The sequence below is a fragment of the Lathamus discolor genome, chromosome 3, assembly GCF_037157495.1.
Source record: "Lathamus discolor isolate bLatDis1 chromosome 3, bLatDis1.hap1, whole genome shotgun sequence".
Classification (NCBI taxonomy): domain Eukaryota; kingdom Metazoa; phylum Chordata; class Aves; order Psittaciformes; family Psittacidae; genus Lathamus; species Lathamus discolor.
This window is the reverse complement of record NC_088886.1, coordinates 107520275-107541351: the sequence shown is the minus strand read 5'-3', so window position 1 is coordinate 107541351 and position 21077 is coordinate 107520275. Positions and strand designations below refer to the sequence as shown.

Here is a 21077-nt window from a genome sequence, read left to right as displayed (position 1 = left end):
CATTAGATTGAACAAAGCCTGAGGAAAGGGAACAGAAGCATTAAATACTGCAAGTAGAAACACCAGCTATGAAGGGACAAGGACCAAATCTCTAGAGAGTATGTGACAAAAAAAAAAATATATATATATATATATATATACTAGGCTGAATGAGTTTATAGGTAAGCTGAGAAACTAAAAGGAAACTTAATTTACAACACACGTGGAATAGAGAAGTATATTAAACCCTACATTGCTTCCTGATACCCCAAGGTCCCTCTAAATGACATTCAGTCAGATCAGTCATGCCTAACAAAAAGAAGACATTCTAGATGTAACTGAGGATTTACTGAGTTGATTAAGAATCCTTTGGTCAGATAACCTAAGATGGGCACCTTCTTTATACCCACTCTGGACTAGAAGAGCAACAGGTAGTTTTAGCTCCAAAAAATACACACAAAATACAGCTTTAAAACAGGCTATAGAAAAAGAAAGCCAGTGTCAAGAAAGATGGTGGTATTTGCTTGTACAGTGTAATAATCTGTGCGCAAGACTACCCAAATATGTGATTCATTGAGTCACAGCTTGTAGCACAATAAATACCAACTTTAGTAACTCAGCCTTTTCAAGGGAGATTGTGCTTTAATGGCAGTTAATTCCTTCAATTAAGTAATTCATGTTCTTTCTATTCAACTGACTGTTTTTAGTATAAACTGGGTTCTCTAGATACAGTAACTTGCAGTAAGAAACTGGTTTTAAAACATACAATTGAGTTCCCCTGAAGACATCATCCACAGACCCTGGGGTCCCAGTACGAGAGTGGCCTGTGTTGATGGGATGCAGGGTACGCGGCGGTGGGTTTCGCCTTCTTGTGGAATGTGACAGGGATGATGTGCTGAGCTCTAATGGACGATTTGGCCACACTCTGTTAGAGAGGATGGAACTGGAACCCAGCTGTTTGTCATCCAGATCCCTAACAAAAGAATTACAGAACTGAAAGAGATATAGTTAACATGACTGATACCTATTAAGTACTCATTTACATGTGACATTAACAATATTACATGTATATAGAGATGATGTGTTCAATTTGGGGTTTTTTAATGTAATTTTATAAAATAATTTGCAGCCAAATTAGAAAATAATAGGGGATGGAAAAGATTAAAAAAGCCTATCTTTTTTTCTTCACTGAACTATGAACTTTCTGATTGAAGATTCTCGGATCAGAGCAAATCTCTATCCCATCTTAATTTCTTTTCAGGGTGTCAGTGCCAACAGTAATGCCACAGCCGTTCACTAAGTGCCAAACCAGAAGCAATCACACAGAAAACCTGTTCTTGAAATTCACTGTTTCATAGAAGGCAAATAAGTAAACAACCAAGCAGGAAAGCACTTGAGAATTGCTTTCTCCAGTGTAGACAGTTATCTCTCAATATTTCAGGGTCAATCCCCCTCACCATCAGAGTGCTCTACTTTACAGCAGATAATCTGTAGTTCTTACAGCGTTTTCTCCATTACAGGCAGACTCCTTTGCTGTAACTGGATCCCCTGTATTACCATCAATCCATTTAGATTACGTTGAGAGCCAGTACTTGACCCTTGAGAGAGATTTACCTGAAAGTTTAAAAAATAAATAAGTAAATTACAGCTTGCAGAGACATATACATGTATTTACAGGTTTTTGTCCCTGTGTGGAATTTCGGAAGAAAGAAATTAATTTCTTCCATGATATCCAGACATACACTCAGTTACATTATTTCCCCGTCTTAAGGCATTTTTTCATCCTATTGTTCTTGCAAATGGTAGTGCTTAGAAAATGCATCCCACCATGCTATGTCATACTTAATATTTTCTAACTCAGCTTCTCATTTGCATGGCAGAATCTTCTAACAATGGTTATAATTCCAAGCCTTATAAAACTAATTTTCAGTGTATGTCAACATTTTTTGTCGAGAACAGAACTGCAAACTCCTTTTGTGGAATACAGACTGATCCGGAAAAACATCAAATTCCACCCACTGTTAACAATAGCAGATAGAAAATACCAGAGCTTTAATCTCTCCAGCATACATACTTGAGGTGTTTTTCTCCTCTTTTTGCTTTTGCGGCCACATCTGGGTTTTGAGCACTACACATACAGTAAAGGGAACATGAGGAAGAGGCAGGGGGTAGAAATAAAGGAGAAAGAAATAAGAAGGAAAGAGCTGAATTAAAATGGAATAACAGACAACACTTTGGCGCTCACCCCTCTAGGAGCAGATAATCTAAAATAGATAATACAGTCAAATTCAGTGTCTGAGGGAAAAAAAAACAACCTGTTTTATAACTGTAGTGGGATTTGCCCTTTATTGCCTGATGAGTTAAAGCTAGTGAGAATGGGATCTCAATCATGCAATCCTCTATCTCACAGTTTAGATCAAATATTATTAAAATGTAGAAAGAAGTACATCACTAATGAACAGTCAGCACAGTTGTCCAATACATAACCAAGTTTTAAAGAGAAAAGCAGGAATTAAAATATTGCAACTGAGAAATAACAGAACTTAAGTGTTGGACAGTCAGAATTCACACAAAATCCAAACTCATCATGTATTTAAACAGTCTCTCAATGTATTCGAATCTGTTTGCTTAGGTAGCACTGTATTGATTCATCCCTACACAAAACAGCTGGCTAAAAATACTTACCAGATTTGATGTCACTGGGGGCATTTTAGTTTGTGGCACACGAGGTAACAACACTGGCAGAGGATCAAACTGCAAAGGACTTCCAGCATCTGCTCTGATTGTTTCCACTGCTACAATATTTTTCTCATCATCTATGCAAAGCAATAGAGAATTCATATCAATACAGACTGGCATTGCTGGTTGCAGACTGTGCTATTTTTTGTGAAGAGAGTCCTCTCGGATGGTAAGCTCTGTTAAATCACTTGAAGGCACTCTCACACTTTTAGCAAAATACACCATGTACACCCCCGAAGAGATTATTCCCAAATAAATCTCTCTCTCATTACATTATTGCAAAATTAAAAACTGAAATCCCCTTCTGGATCTTCAGTTTAACTGTGATACTTACCAGAGGCTGATCCTTCCCAGTGTCTGCAGATTAATTCTTCCATGCAGCTTAGGACTTCACTCCACACATCATCAAACACAAATGTAAGCACAGAATCCTTCATACAAGCATATGGAGAGATAGGAGGAAATCCCAGTTTCTGTCTACCAGAGGACAGTCCCTTTCTCCTCTCATGCAACTCCTCCTCCCTGTACAAACATAAGCATTACCTGTACCGTAAACACATTTTCTTTGTCATATGTTGTTGAATTTATTTAATAGAATCAGCTAATGCTGCATTTCTGTTCCATTTTCTCCTAACCTGAAATAGGTGAAGGCAGCTGGCCAAACAGCTTGAAGACAAGCTGTTAACAGTTCGAAATACAGTTTGAAATTTCAGGAGAAGTTTTGTATTTATCACACAGTATTATTTTCTGAGAGCAGTATCATGTACAGTCTAATAGTGAAAGAAGCAAGCTTCCGTACATCAGGCACTTGAACTTTTATTTCTTCTAGATCTACTGCTGATCTAAATAAGAAATGACAGGGACAACCACCTCATTACAGCACCCCTTGTTTTCCACACACAGTATCACTATAAATGATATTCATGAATAATAAATTAGTTACCAAGGAGATCAAAGTTACATTTAAAAATAATTATCAAAAATTTAGATATATAGTTAGATACATAGATATGATGTAAATCTATATCTAAATATATTTATAGCTAAATAGAAATATAAAATATTTATAAAAAATAAACATCAATAGTTCAAGTGATATTTGTTCCTTTGTCAGGCTTCATTCAGTTTTAGACAATTGGATGTTATCAATAGAGGGAAGAAAAAACATAATGCACAGCAGCAAGTGGCCTTTGCTGCGCTCTTTCAGAATGCAAGAGGTATTCTGAAGTGTGAAACCTGGAAGACAACTGCACAAAAAAAACTTATGTTCATCAGCCAAAAGAAACCTTACAGAAGAGAGAAAATACTGATGCAAGTACATTCGTTATGGCTTTCCTGTATGTTCCCTAAGTTAGTATTTACCATCCAAAAACTACAAGGCTGGGGGGGGGGGGGGCGGAACAAAAAAAATAAGGAGATGCCACTAGAAAAAGCTATAATACTTCCACTGTTGTTTCACAGAGACAGCAATATTGTTTGCTGCAGCAGTGTCCCTCTGGCCTGGTCAAAGCATGCCACCTACCAACCTGAATCTCATGGTTCATGCAGTTAAGTGGCCTTCTTTATTAAAACCAGTTAAGTAGTTGGCAATTGACAGTACCACCCGGAGTCCTTACCCAGGCCATATGTTCATATTGCTGGGTTGAATGAAGTAAAGGGCAAAAAGAATCCTCTTTATACTAACTTTAATACTTTCTTCTTAAGATAAAAATAGTGGTAATTTTTTCTTGGCAAGCATCAAATCCACTCCAATTCTTAATTTACTACTGAAAATCTGGAAAGGTACAATATCAACCAAAATATCAGTACAAAACCAAAGTAGCACACTGCTAGTGTGTAACAGCAATGAATTTGAATTGGTATAAAAAAATAAATGGCATTTAAGTAAGCTTTATTAAATATGCCTATAGAGAGCAGGCTATTAGTTAATGATGGAATGAACCAGGCACAAAAATGGCTAGTACGAAAATCTATTAAAAAAAAATCTGAAAAATTAGCAAAATAAATTGTTCTAAGAAATGGATTGGGAGAATTTCCAGTGCCTGAGCATCCTACCTCATGCCTTTGAAAGTTCTCTAGGGAAAAGATATAAAAAAAATAAATTCATCAAATTTATCAGCTATCAATTTATTAAAAAAAAATTTATCAACATCAAACCTAAATATATGTAATATATATATATCTATTTTGTTAATATATATTGTTAATATATATATTAACTGCAGGAATTCCAGGATACTGAGACTAGCTACTATCTTAATATTCAATACCTACACATCTCTGCAGTCAAATGCTAAATATTCCTCCATTACGCCTTCAGAGACAATTACTCCACCTTCTTCACTCTCTGGAGAACACAAGGTCGGAGACTTGGAACCGTCAGCCTTTTTGTGAATGGGAGTAACAGAAAGAGGTACCTTCTTGCCAAAAACACTAAATCTGAACAGGTGACAGTTTTCAGAAAGCAGAAATTAAAACAAGTTGTTATTCCACTTCAAATAGCAGCATTTTGTGAACTGAGAGACAACATGGTAGTTAAGGCTGAGCAGTATTGAGGCCAACAAATGATGTATTAAAGGAAAATTTTTGGCCTGGATATTTTTAATTCTTGCCAAGAAACTTGAATCTTCGGGGGGGGGGGGGATATCAAAGCTAATTAAAAACCATCCTAAAACACTAAATTATAAAAGTACCACTAAACTAGTGCTTTGTGGTTTTTAAGTTCTATACAAATTTAATAGATAACAATAAAACCAGCTACAATACATACATATTCTTAAGAAGTCAGTAGCAGCAAAGGTATTTCTATTTACTGTCCAGTTTACTGTAGTTAGCAACAAGCAGTCTTGCTATTTTGAATGCTGTGTTCAAAACTCAGTCTAATAGAAAGGAGTTAGGCTTCACATTTTAAGAAGCATATCACTGCAGTCTACTGAGAACAAAATTACCTTCCCACCTTGGTAGAGTATGGGTTAACCACTGGTACTTACTCATTAGAATCTTTTTCTGGTGGTGAACTTACATCTGAGGAACCTAAACTGACAGAAGGTAAACTTGAATACCATCCGTACCCTTCATCTGTGGGGATCACGATCTGCTTCCCCACAACCCTGCCGTGGTAAAAGCAAAGGATAAGCACATCAGAAAACACCAACAGTATGATTATTGAAGAGTGTGAGAAAACACAGCAGCAAATCCTAAGAATTCTGTGTGGTTTTCTTTATGACAGTTAAAAGTGGTTTCAGTTGTTTTTCTAGTATAGATTGCTTTGAGTCAGGTAAATACATTAAGAAAATGTTGCTTGGTTCTTTATGCTCTGCTAATTGGAAGGCTTTTGAATGTGGACAAAACTGTTCAAGTTCATGTAGCCAAGATTTGAAATGTAAGTTTCCAGACAGCCATAAGGACTGCTGAACTAGGGCAGAAAGATTTTTATATTATTTTAAGCACCTGGCTTTCAGCTCAACCATACATCTTTTCTGAGAGAATTTGGCTATGTTAAGGCCAAGTCAGTTGCAAACAGCAAAAAATCCTCTGGGAAGGAACCAAATGTGAGATAGCAGGATGTTTATTAATGACAATGGCAGGCAGACTACCAAAGTGATCTTTTTATCTCTAGTTAGAAGTAGCTCATTCTCAGAATTACACAAAACCACCCTGTTACTAATGCTGTTTTAAAAGCAACTGCTTCCATCCCTACCTATAACTGTGATGGTACTAGCATTAGTCTGTACGATACCTGAGATGAGGAAAGTTGGATGTCCACTGCTGGCATTCTTCCCGCAGTTCCTCAACCTGTTCATTTTCTTTCTGCTCATAGAGAAGCTCATCAATTTGTCTGAGCATCTGTTCAACTTGCTGTGTGGCAGCTTTATCAAATTCCTAGAAAAGAAAGTTATCCGATAAATACCTAGTGAATAGCATTCAGAGGGGGATTTTAAATTGATTTTTTTTTAATAATTGAAAAAGGCAATTAATTGTTTAAAGTTTAGTAGGACCTTAACGAGTTCTATTTTTTTTGCACAGAAAGACATTAACTTTAAATAATTTCTCCCCAGTGATGATGCAGACTGCTGTTAAGACTGACGTTTACACATAAAGCTTTCCTTGACACTACAGATTAACTATTAAAACATTTTAAAATATCTGTACTGTTATATTAAAGACATAGCAATTTACAGAAAAGAAATCAGAACAGGAAGTATAAAATTCATCGACATTTTAATGAAATGGAAAATCTGTTGCTTGCCATGTCCATAGACAACAGCAAAGCAGAAACCAATGCGGGATGGTGTGTTACACTGTGCAACTGATGGACATTCGGGACATCTGTTACATGTTCTAGAAAATTGGGTCAGTTCTTGAGTAATTGAAAATCTAAACAGTTCCATCTTACCTCACAGAAAGCAATGGCATACTTTGTTTGGGCAGACAGAATAAAATATTTCTGGATGAAAATGTTTTATGGTCTTACTGTATTCTGAGAAACATACAAGTGTGCAGAAGTTTGATAAACTCACACCACGTGCCTGAAAGTCATCCATTCATGTCTGGGATTCCACAACAGCAGCATTTTTTATGTTGTACAGACAGACTTATACTTTACATGATTTGCATTTTCAAAATGCAAGATGGAAATGCACAATATTAATTGAGAAACATGAGCCTGCTATGTTTTGATCTGAGAAGAATGATAGGGAAGAGGTAAAGAAGATGTTCTTTTATGATTTAAGGAGAGATCCAATCCTCATTTTTATCCTGCAGTGTATTTGCAATAGTATTTCAAATGTCTTTCTACTCAGTGTGCTAGATTTGGCTTGAATGATTATATTCTACTCACATCATAGCCCCAAGAGAAGGCTGAGCTGTCTTCGGTGGAGGCGTCAGCATAACCCTGAATAGCAGACCATGAATTCCCATGATCAGCTGGAGTAACAGAAGGATAATCCGATTCCTTCCGGGTTTCAGACTCCCTGAAATGAACATATTGAGTCAAGAAGGAAAAAAAAAACACCGAAGAATACACAATGACAAATAAACTTTTCTTTCCATACAACAGAAAACATAAATATATCAGAATAGATCTTAGCAATGCTAAGAGTTTTCATAGGGTAAATACTTACTTCAGAGGCATTTAAGCAGAACCTACAGTACACAAGCAATTATAACAACTGTAACTATTAATAATCCCAAAGACACAGGAAATCTTGAGGTCAAGCAAAGCATAGATTTTCCAAAAATTATCTCAGTTAAGCAGCAAACTATTTCCAGTCTTTGTTCTGCACCAGTTAGGAATTATTTTACCTTTTCTCCTCATTTCTGCCTTAAAATCAGATGACCCAAGTCATTTGTGAGATGGGAACAGAACACAGCTACATGCTTTCTATTACTGACAAAATAGGAAGGATATGTTCTGCAATGGTATAGTTCTGGGGTAAAGCCCCAGCCTACCAGCTGTCCTACTTCTGTAAAGATAACTAAACACAAAGGTGCCTGCTCTTGCCATTGCCTCCAGACAAAGATTCATTTTATGTCATGATGAGTACCTTGAGGTCTTGCCATGGTTTTCAGCCCTGGGTGTGGCTGGGTGCACTTCAGCTCCTGGTTCTGGCAGTGGGTGATGCCGCAAGGTGTGTTTTGGAAGTCCTTGTCTAAATAAAACAAGAAGTGGAACTTGACATTATTTGCAGCAACAAACATCTACAGAGGTCCCATAGTGGGTTTTTGTTGTTTTTTTCCTCTGCTTTTAAGGAATACACTAATTTGCATAACAGAGCTCATTTATTAATATTACGCTAATCTTTGTTACCAAAGCTTTAGAATTAAAGTATCAAAACTAACTCTAGGCTAAATATGGAGTTAAAGGTTTTTGCTTAAAAAATCAGTGTCTTCATTTACCCTTAAAATGTTGTGAATTGGTCTACAGTTCTCTAAAAGCAGATACAATGTCATTATCCCTGTCGGTGACTTAATAATCAAACGGAACAAAAGCAGCCACCAAACCATGCACAGGCAAGCCAGGAAAAATAGTATTTGCCTTTTTTTTTTTGTTTGGTTGTTTTTGTGTTACAATTTGTACACTTAGGAAAGAAGGACAAGAAAAGTCACAGTAGTTGGAGACAAAGAACTATCAATGCAGGAGCAAAAGTCTTGTCCCAGGTATTGGCTCAAAAAGCCTTAGGTAAAGAAGCTGCCTCTCCTGTCACTTCTTTGCTGTTCAGAAAAGACGAAGGAATTAAGCTTAAACAAGTCATCATAAAGTAGCGAATTACCGAAACTGCTGTCTTTGTTTAAACCTCTCGCTCCCTCCGAAAACCAAACCCCAAACCCCAAAGCGCCTACACTGCCGTGAACCCTTGGGTCAAAAAAGAGAGGACAACACCAAGGAGTTAATCGCGTTCTCTCACACTTATGTTTTCCAAGCGACGAGCACGCTCGCTGGCCAGGATCGGTGTGCGCACGTTACCGTGGCTGCCCCCACGCCCGGCACCTCCAGAGGCAGCACCGCCGGCAGCTGCCTCGGTACCGGTACCGCCACCGCACCGCGGTAACGGCACCGGGTCCCTGCAAGTCCGCGTTAAACTCGGCCCACCCCGGCGTTACCGGCAAGCTGCGCCCGCACCGACACGCGGCAACCGGGGCCTCCGCCTGGCACGGGGCCCGGCTCTCGGGCTGAAGGGCAGTGCAAGGCGGGCAGGCCCGAGCGGGGCCTGGCTGGGCCGGCGGGGGCAGGGACAGCGGGCGGTACCGGGACCGGAGGAGGCGGCGGCGACTCACATCTCCAGAGCGCCGGGAGGCACCGGCTTCCGCGCGTATCGCGAGATCATCCTCAGCTCCGCCGCGGCGCCGCCGGCCACAGCCGGCCTGCCGCCGCCGCCGCCATGCCGCACCCCGCCCCCGGGGTAGGCGGAGCAGCGCGTTACCGCCCCGCCTTCCCCGGCCCGGCGCGGTCCGACTCGGCCTGCTGTCATGGAGGGGATGTGGCAGGCCGCGGTGGTGGAGGATGCCGTGCGCTACTGCCTCTTCGCGGCCACGGCGTCGGGCGGCGAGGCGCTGCTGCGCCGCTGCGCCGAGCGCGTCGCGGTGCGATTCGCGCCGCTCCTGGCCACCTACATCTGGCAGCGGCAGCCCTTCCGTCTACGCTACGTGCCGCCGCGGGGTGAGCCTCGGGGCGTGAGGGGAGCCAGGGAAGCGGGGGGGGGGGGGTGAGGGAAGCCCGGCGGGGCGCTGAGCCGGCTCTCTTCGCCCCTGGCCAGGCGAGATCCCGGCGCACCTCGGCGGCACCACGCAGTTCGGAGATAACGTGGAGGATGAGTGGTTCATCGTCTACCTCGTCCGGGAGATCACCAGGGAGTTCCCGGGACTGGCGGCCAGGTAATGGCGCCGACCGCCGCCGCGGGCCCCGTGAGGTGCCCGGCGGTTGGGGCGGGGGTGCGAAGGGGCTTCCTGGCGGCGTGGCGGGAGGTGGTGTATTAAAGTGAGATAAAAAGCAGACGTGGCCTGGGGGGTGCGTGTTGGTTGTGCTCCGCGAGACTTCCTCTGCTAAGAAACCGATTTCTGCTTGGCCAGGATCGATGACAACGATGGGGAGTTTCTCTTGATAGAAGCAGCTGATTTTCTCCCAAAGTGGCTGAATCCTGAGAACAGTGACAACAGGGTGAGTAATACTTACGTTCCTATTGCCAGGTGGCTCACAATGGATCTTTACCAGTTGGAGTTTTCTCTATGTAGCGAAGTGGTCTGACTGCCGCTGAAAATCCAGACTGCTGTTTAGCCCTTAGTAGTGAAGAAACTTCTGGTCAAGGCTCAAGACTTGTTTTAATTAACAACATAGGTTTTTTCAGCACAGTCTGTTTTTTATTCTGGTTTTAATGAGTTTCTTTATTCTTGCCGTGGATGTTGAATGAGACCTAACCACTGGAAAACTCTGAGACTTGATTTACCTGTGTGCTCTTGTAGAATGCTGTGTAGAGTGACTGAGAAACTGCTGTAGGGATACCTGGAAATTGTTGCAGATACCAGGTGGTTCTTCTAGAACTGGTTTGTTGATGGAAGAAAGAAAGAGAAATTTCTTATACGTTTTTATGCTAACAGCAAATGTTCATATGGAGACTGCAGACCTTCCTGCTAGGCTCTGAGTCTGTGTTGTTCAGCTGGATCTGACTCTATTAATTAATTCTTTCATTATTTATGACTCTGCATAATTAATTCTTTAAGAGTTGTCCCATAATGAAGAGCTGAGTGAACTTTTTAAAACTTGCTACTTGTGGTGGCAGATATGTAGGCAGTGAAGCTGTCATCCTATTGATTGATCTGTAAAATCAGTAAGTTTGACCAGCTTTCCATTTTCTAAGTTACTTGAGTGTAAGGAAGGCTTGGATAAGACAGGAGCTATGAAATATATTTGGCGGTGTAGTACAAACCTACAGTATTGCACTGAGGAGCACTCTTAGATCCTCCTGAACTTTCTAGCTCTGCTATAGCCACTTGGGTTTTTTCTACCATATTCTTGAATGCTCAGGCATGAGATTTTGTTGCTCTCAGAGAGAGGAATGCTGGAGTGTTGCTGACTCTGTGGGGAGACGGACTGACTCTGGCATAACTCCATGAGTGGACTTCACCCAGAGGTTGCAGCCAGATCACCTTGCTGTGGATGATTGCTAGAAGCTATGTCACTGAATTTTTTGGCAATGAATTTTAATGGGAAGAGCTTAATTTTTCATGAGCAAAGATTTTGGAGGGGTTTTTTTGTTGTGTTTTTTCCTGCCAGAAGATTATTGGAAAGAAAAGGGGTGGAACACAAAGCAAAAATGAGTTGCAAGCCTGCAGCTGGGCTATCAGGTCCATATTTTCTTTCCATTTAATGGAATGGGGAGAGTGAGGGAGTTGACAATGTTACATTTAGTTCTTGGGATCAGGATCCAACAGAGCTCATATGTAGCTCCTGAAATAATAAAATGTGTTGTGTTTAAACAATTGCAGTCATGTATTAAATTAATTTCTCCATTGTTTAGTGTGTGGTTGTTCTTACCCTGTCTGATGAGAGTGTTGCTATCTGCCAGGTGTTCTTTTACAAAGGAGAACTGCACATCATTCCACTGTCAGAGAGTGAGGAGAAGGAATACGACCCATCTGCTGACAATCTGACAATCTCGCAGGCGTTAACACTGTTATCCAACCATTCGGAGGAGTTCCTGGCTGCAGAACCCATTAGAACAGCAGTGTATAAACGCATCAGTGGGTATGTGGGTGTTTTATTTTGGTCTTCTGCAACAGTAAGTTTTGATTCTGGGCTGTCTGGCATACTTTCTTGTATTAAATATTTTTCTGTTAGATGTGTTAAAGTTGCTTCCTTTTCAGAAGCCACCAGCTGGAGGTGTTTTGGTGGCATTCTTCTAAAGAGGGAGACCACTGTCCTGTAGACTGTGCTGTGATCTGGAGGCTTTGAAAGTGGTTCACTGCTATGACGCCACACCTAACAATGACAAGAGTTATTTCTTCCTTCACATCCTTCTTGTACTGAATAAGCTGAAAAGTTCTGTGAGCCTTCAGGAGCCTTTGTGGCAGGAGGGGGGAGGATTGCAAACTAAAATGTAGAACTAGAACACTTTTCAGAGTGTCAGCTTGTCACAGTTGTGTTCAGCATTGTACATTATTTTTTGCAAGGATTTGGCAGTGTGAGCCAGGTGACTTCTACACTCGGCGCAGTGAAGGGTACTGTATAGATGGACATGTAGTCAGGTTCACAGTGATTAATTTTATTGCTGTGGGAATTAAATTTAATTAGATATTTATATTTGTATATGTGTATATATACAAGCAGACATTCCAGGTGTTAGGTTAGCTGAGCTTTAAATTTAGTTTAGAATGATGTTCTGGCACTTGGCCCATAATACAGATTAATATTAAAGCAAAAAGGGGAATGATAATTATTAAAGGAGTGGTTTGGGCTTGCAATACGCTTACTACACTATGTTGTTATTGTATGATGCAGGTATCCTGAGAAAATTCAGGCCTCGTTTCACCAAGCCCACTGCTACCTTCCAGCAGGCATTGTGGCAGTGCTGAGGCAGCGCCCTTCCTTGGTGGCCGCAGCAGTCCAGGCCTTTTACCTGCGAGATCCTGTGGATTTACGAGCGTGTCGCTCTTTTAAGACTTTCCGTCCAGAGGAGCGTGTGATGACCATAGTAAGTGATCCTTCTAATGCAGCTTGTCATTTAATTAGGTTCTGTAGCTGACAGAAGTTCTGTGGTCAAGTGATATAAATATGTAAATTTATTTTTTAAAATAGCGCATTTTCTGATTTTTTTTTTCTTTTGGCTCTAGACCTGAATTTCTAGTTCATGACTTTAATAGCTTTTCTGCCTTCAGATTGACATGGCTAATCATGAGATAAGTGTTTCTGATATCAGAGGTTACAGAATCACAGAATCACAGAATCCCAAGGGTTGGAAGGGACCTAAAAAGATCATCTAGTCCAACCCCCCTGCAAGAGCAGGGTAACTACAGTACATCACACAGGAACTTGTCCAGGCGGGCCTTGAATATCTCCAGTGTAGGAGACTCCACAACCCCCCTGGGCAACCTGTTCCAGTGCTCTGTCACTCTTACAGTAAAGAAGTTCTTCCTGATGTTAACGTGGAACTTCCTATGTTCCAGTTTACACCCATTGCCCCTTGTCCTACCACTGGATATCACTGAAAAAAGCCTAGCTCCATCATCCTGACACCTACCCTTTACATATTTGTAAACATTGATGAGGTCACCCCTCAGTCTCCTCTTCTCCAAGCTAAAGAGACCCAGCTCCCTCAGCCTCTCCTCATAAGGGAGATGTTCCACTCCCTTAATCATCTTTGTGGCTCTGCGCTGGACTCCTTCCAGCAGTTCCCTGTCCTTCTTGAACAGAGGGGCCCAGAACTGGACGCAATATTCCAGATGCGGCCTCACCAAGGCTGAGTAGAGGGGGAGGAGAACCTCTCTTGACCTACTAACCACTCCCTTTCTAATGCACCCAAAGATGCCATTTGCCTTCTTGGCCACAAGAGCACATTGCTGGCTCATGGTCATCCTCCTATCCACCAGGACCCCCAGGTCCCTTTCCCCTTCACTACTTTCCAGCAGGTCAACCCCCAACCTGTACTGGTACATGGGGTTGTTCTTCCCCAGATGCAAGACTCTACACTTGCCCTTGTTAAATTTCATCAAATTTCATTCATACTGCTGGTAGTTCCTCTGCTGAGATGCGTGCTAAGTAAATTGACCTAGTTCTGTGATCAGAGCAATTTGACAGCACTGCCAGCCAACCCAGGGAGTTGCTCCTACAGCCCCTAGCTGTTTATTCCAAGGCTTTCACTTTCTTCGCTGTGCTTACAGAGCTTTGTGAAAGCTATTTTATGAAGTGCTTTATGAGCATTGTCCAAGCAGTGTCATATCAGATAAGTTTGCCCCTAGACTCCTGAAATACCCCTAGTAATACCCCTAGACTCCTGAAAATAAGAGTTGCAGTCAAATTCTAGACTTCTAGACTGTTGAAATCTCAGCTTTGGTTTTGTCAATTTAGGACAGTACTTACCTTTTTAAAAATATACTTTGTTAGCATGAATACATTTTTCTGATGTATTTAGACTGCATGAAGTCTAAAAAGCAACAATCTTAGGTGAATGCATCTAAGATGTATTTTGACTACAACCTCATGTATCATCTGTAATATGCGTGCTCTAATGCAAAATTAGAGTGGTGGGAAGCTGGTGCTTGTACACAACATGGTTACACTGCAGTGAGTGTTTTTTCCTTTGCTCTGGCTTTTTCAGGTTACTTTCACAAAGTGTTTATATGCACAACTGGTGCAGCAGAAGTTTGTTCCAGATAGACGCAGTGGATACACACTGCCCCTCCCATCTCACCCTCAATTCAAAGCCTATGAACTGGGCATGAAACTGGTAATTATTTTTTCATGTGTTTTGTGCTTAGTCTTTAGTTTGCTTGTTTACCTGGGCCTAAGAAATGACTCGGTGCTTGTACATTGACTGCTTATACAGAAAAATGTGAATAAATTCACAGCTACCATTTTCCTGGAAGTACAGAATCGTAGGAGTTTTCTTTTATAGAACAGAGCACTCTCATACTTCCATAGATTATAAATACAGGTAAAGCCTTCATGTGTATGCAGGGAGTAGCTTGTGCACTATAAATCTGTCTTCTATGTTGCTTTGCCAATGTAGAGAAACTTTGCAAAACTAAAATGATCCATTATTGCTGCAGAAAGACAGATTCCAGCTTCCAAAACAAATACTACTGCCTGACCTGTAATTGGGATTGGCATCGGCTTCTGAAATGTCAGCATCAGGAATGCAACGATAGTTGGGTTTTTATGCAGTCATTTAAAGGTGCACTTAAATTAGTCACATCTTGAGAACCTTTTTTTGCATCTCTTATGCAGGCTCATGGCTTTGAAATCTTGTGCTCCAAGTGCAATAAAGTATCTCCTGATTCTAAGAGAAATGCGTTGAGTGGTCCTCTGTGGGAGCGATTCCTCAGCAGCCTCAAGGAGAAAAATTATTTCAAGGTGAAGTTGTGTGTGTCTTTTAAACATTCTGGGAAAAACATGGTTTAGCTTTTTAACTTGTGTTAGTAGTTACAGCAGGGAAAGAAATGTAATGCTTCTCTCTATTGAAAATGAATGGATGACTTTAACAGAGATATGTGCAGCTTATTCCCCTTTGAAATTAATTAATTTTTTTTTTGCAATAAGGAAAAAGCAGGATTTGGGGATGAATTTCTTCATCTAAAGAAGGGGTAGATATTTGAATAAAGGAAACCCCACAATATGTTTGTCTGTCGTTACACATATTTTCACTGTTCTGCCTCTAGAACTAATTATTCTTAAAGGTCTATACTTAACATCCATAGTCCCATTTGAGATCTTATGTATTTTTTTGTTCATGGTTGTTTTTTTTTTTTTTTTTTTGGTTTAAAGATGCCTTTGACTACATGTTAAACATCAATAAATTTAACGTAAATTGACTACTTACTTGAAGGTTATAAAATTTGACAATTCTATCAGCATGTTTAGGTTAATATCTTTTAAGTATAGGAAAAGGGCAATATTCTTACAGTACTGCAATGTCAGTTCTGTGGGTAATTCCTACACAACAACAGATTTATTCACAATTCCTGTACAGTTGTAACATGGGCATGGTAAATCTGCCTTCCTGTGGGAATCATAGTAGTCTTTGATTGTTTTTAGTGTATACCATATGATATTGCAGCATAAGACTTTAGTTCATATTTGACTGCAAAAATACTTTTTTCCCATTCCGTATATTCTGTTCCAAGTATACATGGCAAAGCTGTATTACTTGTTTGATTTTCTCAGCACTAAATTTCTGTGTGACAAATTGTCATTGTTATGAAGCTTCCTTGTGAAAAGGAAGGGGAGGGAGAATTTTTTGGATTCATACTTGTGACTTGCATTAAACAGGGACAAATGGAAGGATCTGCTAAGTACTCAGAACTGTTGCATATGGCAGAAGATTACTTCCAGCAATCTGTTACCAAGCCAGAAAGGTAAGAGCTACTTGAAAATCATGAGTAATCATACAGAAGTACTTTTTAAATACTCATTACAAATAGCCTGAACTCTTTTCTTCATTGCACACTTAACATGTGGCTAGGGCGTAAGGACATTAGTTCCTTTAGAATACTCTCTACTAGTAGAAGTTATTGCTTGAGTAACTATTTGTCTTGGTTTTGTAAAATGCTAAGCTATTCCAAGTGGGTTAAGAAGTGACTGAAGAGCATCATTTGGTTGGTTGGCTATAGAAAGCGTTTAAAAGTTTCATTGAAAAGCAATCCCAGTGAATAATAAGTATGGAGTAATCTGTCTCCTTTACTCAAGACGGGCAGCTGGCTGTACATTTCCCCAAAAGATCAAATCCAAAAAATAATTCATTACAAAAATATCTGAGGGTTTGCCAGCTCATAATATCTTGACTGTTAGTTGCTTGAATTTCCAGTCTGTGCTGTTTGGCAATCCTAATATTTACCAAGATAAAATAAATACAAAGAACAAGGGAAACATAAGAAATAGGCTTAGGAACCATCAACAGTGACATAGTAATTTACTGTGTCTTGTTTTGGCTAATACTATTTGTGCACTATTCTGGTACTTCCCACAAATTCACTTATCTTTTGATGTATTTGCACAGAAGGAATAATGGTGAATTTGAGTGTGTGATGCCATTGGCACTGTAATGCTAGTAAAAATCCATTTTGGTAAAATGAATTTTTTTTCTTCTAGCTGTGTTGAAGTGAGCCCAGGTGATGAAATCTTGACATTGCTACAGACAACAACCATTGATTTGAAGGAACTGGAGAGAGAAGCAGCTTGTCTTCCTCCAGAGGATGGTGAGTGTAATGGGAGTAGGACTATTCCATTCACAAATGATTATTTGGAGGGGGAGAGGGTGGATGTTCACAGCAGTGTACCAGTCTTCATATCTACTTAGTTTGTCTCCTATCCTGTGACTGCTGCCCATGGCCTGTCATTTAAGATTGAGGCAACTGTTTCATTGTATAAGCCACAAAGCTTGGAGCTGTGAATTGGCAAGATACATAATCCAGTTTCTGGTTTGATACCACTGGTTCAGTAACACCATGCACACTTACACCAGACCAAGTACTTTGTGTCAGCTGTCTACCACACGGAAAGTATTTAAACATTTTATAATAATAAGCCAATTCCAATACTGACAATACAAAGTTAATTACTGTCTTGTCTACTCTGATGGCCATTGTAAGGCCAGCATAAACTTTCTATAACAGATTTCTTTTTCAGTCATTTGACAGAAATGTAGTTGTTTCCAGTGCCTTCATTTCTGAATGATGCACACAAATCCACATTTAGTGTTAATGATAGTAGTTGAAGTGTGACTAGAACAAGATCTGCTAATTTAAGCTGCATGTAAAACGGAGTTTCAAAGTAGTAAAATGAAATCTGAACTCTCTGCTGCTCAGCCTCTCACTGCCCTTGTACCCTGTGTTACCTGGTATCATTGCGAAAATGTAGTAGTGCAGAAATAAGCTATCAAATGTTAGCAGTACTTTCAACTACCTGGATTGGGCTTTGTGGGTTAACAGACTTGTGCAGAATAACATATAATGGCCTATTTTCTTTCAGATGACAGTTGGCTGGAGCTTACACCAGATGATCTAGATCAGATGCTGAAGGAGGCAGGAAGTGAGTCCCTTCAGTCCTCAAATGAGGAAGAGCAGAAATATGACTTGGAAACAGTTGCTGAAAGTATGAAGGCTTTTGTATCCAAAGTCTCAACACATGAAGGAGCAGAAATGCCATGGTAGTAGTATTCTTAAGTTTGGTGTCTGGTGTAGAATGTGTTTGCATTCTGCTGCAGCTTTTTTGTTGATTCTGTAATGCAGAGAATTCTACCTAGCAGAGGCCTGAAACAAACCCATGTTAGTCATGAATATATAGTTGCTTTTAAACCAACTTGGTGACCACTCAGACACTGGTACAGGTAAAAATGCTGGAAGCTGTGCTATTTCAGCTGTACTGGGCCTGTTTGTGCATTACTGAAGTACATAATGTACACCTGGAAACAGGAAAAAAGAATCAGTGTGGATCCCTATCGTTGCTAATAGTGGAAGAAAAGTGCTAACTGAAGATACTTAACTATTTGGACAACAGCAGAATGCCAATAGATTAATTGTTGCACTTAAGAAAGTTGGTGTGAATGTTGTGGGAACAAGTCTTTAATTTAAAAAAGCAGTGTCAGTAGTGAATTGTCCAGGTTCTTTTTAATAGATTTAATACTGAGTAAATAATGCTGTGTAAGCTGTAGCAAGTGTATAAGGGTCTACTTTTAGCTGTTGGATCCTTCTTAATTAGTGTTACATGTTTTTTAATTAGTGTTAGTGTTTAACTAATTAGTGTTTAATTAATGTCTAAGTTATCATGTACTTTTTTTTCAGTTATTTAAAGAAAAAAGCCCCACAAGCAACAAACCCGCCCAAGTCACTGAGCCTGGAAAGAGATCAGAATGAAGCTTTTGGTGTTCTTTCTAGGCAGGAAACCTCAAGATACTCTCAGCATTTTAAATCTTTGTCTAAGGTTCCAGACCTTTGTTCCAGAAGGATTCAGACATGCTTGTTTTGGTTGTCTTCAGTGCAGTATTTGTTTGACCATGACAAATAATTAAAGTTGTTGGTTTTATTTTCTTTTATTCCCTTGGAATTCCTCCACTTGCTCTTTCATTTCTGACTCATAGAGGCCTCCGACTTGTAAGCACTTCCAAGACCATCAGTTCAAATATTGCAACTTTAATCTAGGCTCATGAGAAATCAGTATGCCATGTGGCTTATGCCTGTGTGGGGCTTATGCAAGCATAAAAACTTTACTTATTTTAAAGTATTTTTATATTTCAGGTCATCTGATGATTCCCATGTTACCTTTGATGTAGATTCTTTCACAAAAGCGTTAGACAGAATTTTAGGTGAGATTTGCTTCATTATTCTTTTGTTTTTATCAAATTATCTCATGGTTACTTGCCTTCCCTGGGTCTTCTCATCATCCATGGGCACTGCACTGATTTGCTTGGTATCTGTTCTAACACAAAATAATACATAGGGGCAGATTCAGAAGAGCTGGATTCTGATGATCTGGATGAAGAGGAGGAGTTTGGTTTCTCAGATGAAGATGATGAAGACTTTGATGCTGAAAATCAAAGGCCTGACCAGGAGGTATCACCTAATGAACTTATAGGCAGTCTCAAATCATACATGAATGAGATGGACCGTGAACTGGCACATACCAATGTTGGTAAAAGCTTCACCACCCAAAAGAAAGGGGTAAGTTTGCTTTGAGTTTTAGTTTGTAGCATAATAGTTTTGAGAGCTTTAGTAGGAAATACACTAAAAATGGTCATTCTGAGTAACGTGATCAGAAACTTCTGTTTTCTGATCAGGTGTGAACTTACTAAAAAAAAAATGTAATCCCATGTCTAAGAAAAATGTGCTGAAGTGGCACCATGGGTTTTTTGTTTTTTAAGCAAAATATCTAAGTTTTAACTTGCGCATTGTTTCCAAAACTTAGTTTAATTTCCCTGTTTTACTCTGGCTTAGTAGTAAGGCAGACAGCAGCAGCTTGATTTCTTGTGTTCCTGTAGTTCCTCAGGCCCCATAGGAAGCTGAGCCCCAACTCAGTAATCCTTTCCATCTTTTTCTTGGAACTTACTTTATATAATGGCAAGTGATAATTTTTAACTGGCATGAGCATTTGGTAACTAAATTCCTGTCTATCAAGACAGTGTGGAATGTACTAAACTTTATTGGCTGCAGAACTGTTTCCTTGTGTCATTTCTCTTTTGGGGGTTTGTTTGCTGGTTTTGGGGGGGGGGAGGGTTGTTTGGGGGTTTTTTTGTTGTTGTTGGGGTTTTTTTTAAACATTTGTACAATTTGATAAACTTTCTTTTTATCCTCACTATAGGCAAGTTCTGTTAAAGCAGCTAAACCCGAAAGTACCGGCCATGATTCTGGAGCTGAAGATACTGAATTGACACCAGTTGATGTGGATACGAACCTAGTAGCTAACTTGCTTGAATCCTATAGTGCTCAGTCTGGACTGGCAGGCCCCACCTCTAACATTTTACAGAGCATGGGCGTGTATTTACCTGAAAATGCAGATCATACTGGCTCTGTCGAGCAACAGAATAAAAGACTGTCTTAATTCAGAAGACATGGCTGTTTGAGAAATGAGCACAGAAGGACTAGCAGTGTTTGGAAGAAGAGACAAAAGGTTTGAATTTAAAGCTTTTTATGCATTAGTTATTGGTGACTTGAAAGATGAAAAGTGGATTTATCTGCAAAAGCCATCTGTTTGGATACTATCTTGAATAGGAAGATTTTTACAGTGCTAATGTTTTCAGAAAACTGAAAAATGATGTGACTTTAATTAAACTTTTATTACAAATTCCATCTTCAGTTTTTCAAATCGGTGATCCGATTTGGCATATTTCTAAAATGTACTTTTACCTATTACTAGGTGGTTTCAATATTGGGAAAGCAGTTCATGTTCTGAAAAAGCTGTTGCCTTAGGGGGAGATGGAGGAATACCATCTTATAGGAGCAGTGTTCTCTTGTGGATTTGGGAATGCTGGTTAAATGTTCAGCAGACGCTTAATTGCTTTTCCAAAAGGACAATGCTTCATTGTAAGAACTTCTGATAATTACTGAGTCTGTTCTGTATTAACCAGCAGGATTTGAACAGTAATTGGATTGAATATGTAAATATTGGCTATAAGTATTTTTGAAGTTATTTAAATAAAAGCAGAAATATAACCTGA

General features: G+C 39.9%; 2 protein-coding genes across 4 annotated transcripts in view; one reads left to right on the top strand and one right to left on the bottom strand.

Moving 5' to 3' along the window:
• Positions 1-9704, bottom strand: part of FAM149B1 (family with sequence similarity 149 member B1) — an 18863-nt gene extending 9159 nt beyond the window's left edge. The window contains exons 1-11 of one of the 3 annotated variants that reach the window (XM_065671089.1): positions 9496-9704; positions 8265-8369; positions 7559-7691; positions 6458-6600; positions 5709-5828; positions 4993-5157; positions 3053-3240; positions 2665-2795; positions 2054-2107; positions 1481-1593; positions 746-952 (exon numbers count right to left, since the gene is read on the bottom strand). In XM_065671089.1, the coding sequence (XP_065527161.1) occupies positions 746-952; positions 1481-1593; positions 2054-2107; positions 2665-2795; positions 3053-3240; positions 4993-5157; positions 5709-5828; positions 6458-6600; positions 7559-7691; positions 8265-8369; positions 9496-9689 (1553 nt within the window). In that variant the 5' untranslated portion in view covers positions 9690-9704. The remainder of the gene's footprint in view (positions 1-745; positions 953-1480; positions 1594-2053; positions 2108-2664; positions 2796-3052; positions 3241-4992; positions 5158-5708; positions 5829-6457; positions 6601-7558; positions 7692-8264; positions 8370-9495) is intronic. The other 2 variants (XM_065671091.1, XM_065671092.1) reach the window with 2 other exon arrangements.
• ECD (ecdysoneless cell cycle regulator) lies at positions 9639-21077 on the top strand. The gene is made up of 13 exons (XM_065671093.1): positions 9639-9877; positions 9975-10092; positions 10288-10375; positions 11781-11959; positions 12713-12905; positions 14529-14657; positions 15158-15283; positions 16199-16284; positions 17018-17124; positions 17897-18074; positions 19162-19229; positions 19364-19584; positions 20222-21077. The coding sequence occupies exons 1-13, from the start codon at positions 9688-9690 to the stop codon at positions 20459-20461; spliced, it is 1923 nt and encodes a 640-aa protein (XP_065527165.1). The 5' UTR covers positions 9639-9687; the 3' UTR covers positions 20462-21077.

Coding starts and splice junctions, on each gene's coding strand:
- ECD (XM_065671093.1), top strand. CDS start 9,688: ATGGAGGGGATGTGGCAGGCCGCGGTGGTGGAGGATGCCGTGCGCTAC. Junction 9,878..9,974: donor ACGCTACGTGCCGCCGCGGG/GTGAGCCTCGGG, acceptor GCCCCTGGCCAG/GCGAGATCCCGGCGCACCTC. Junction 10,093..10,287: donor TTCCCGGGACTGGCGGCCAG/GTAATGGCGCCG, acceptor CTGCTTGGCCAG/GATCGATGACAACGATGGGG.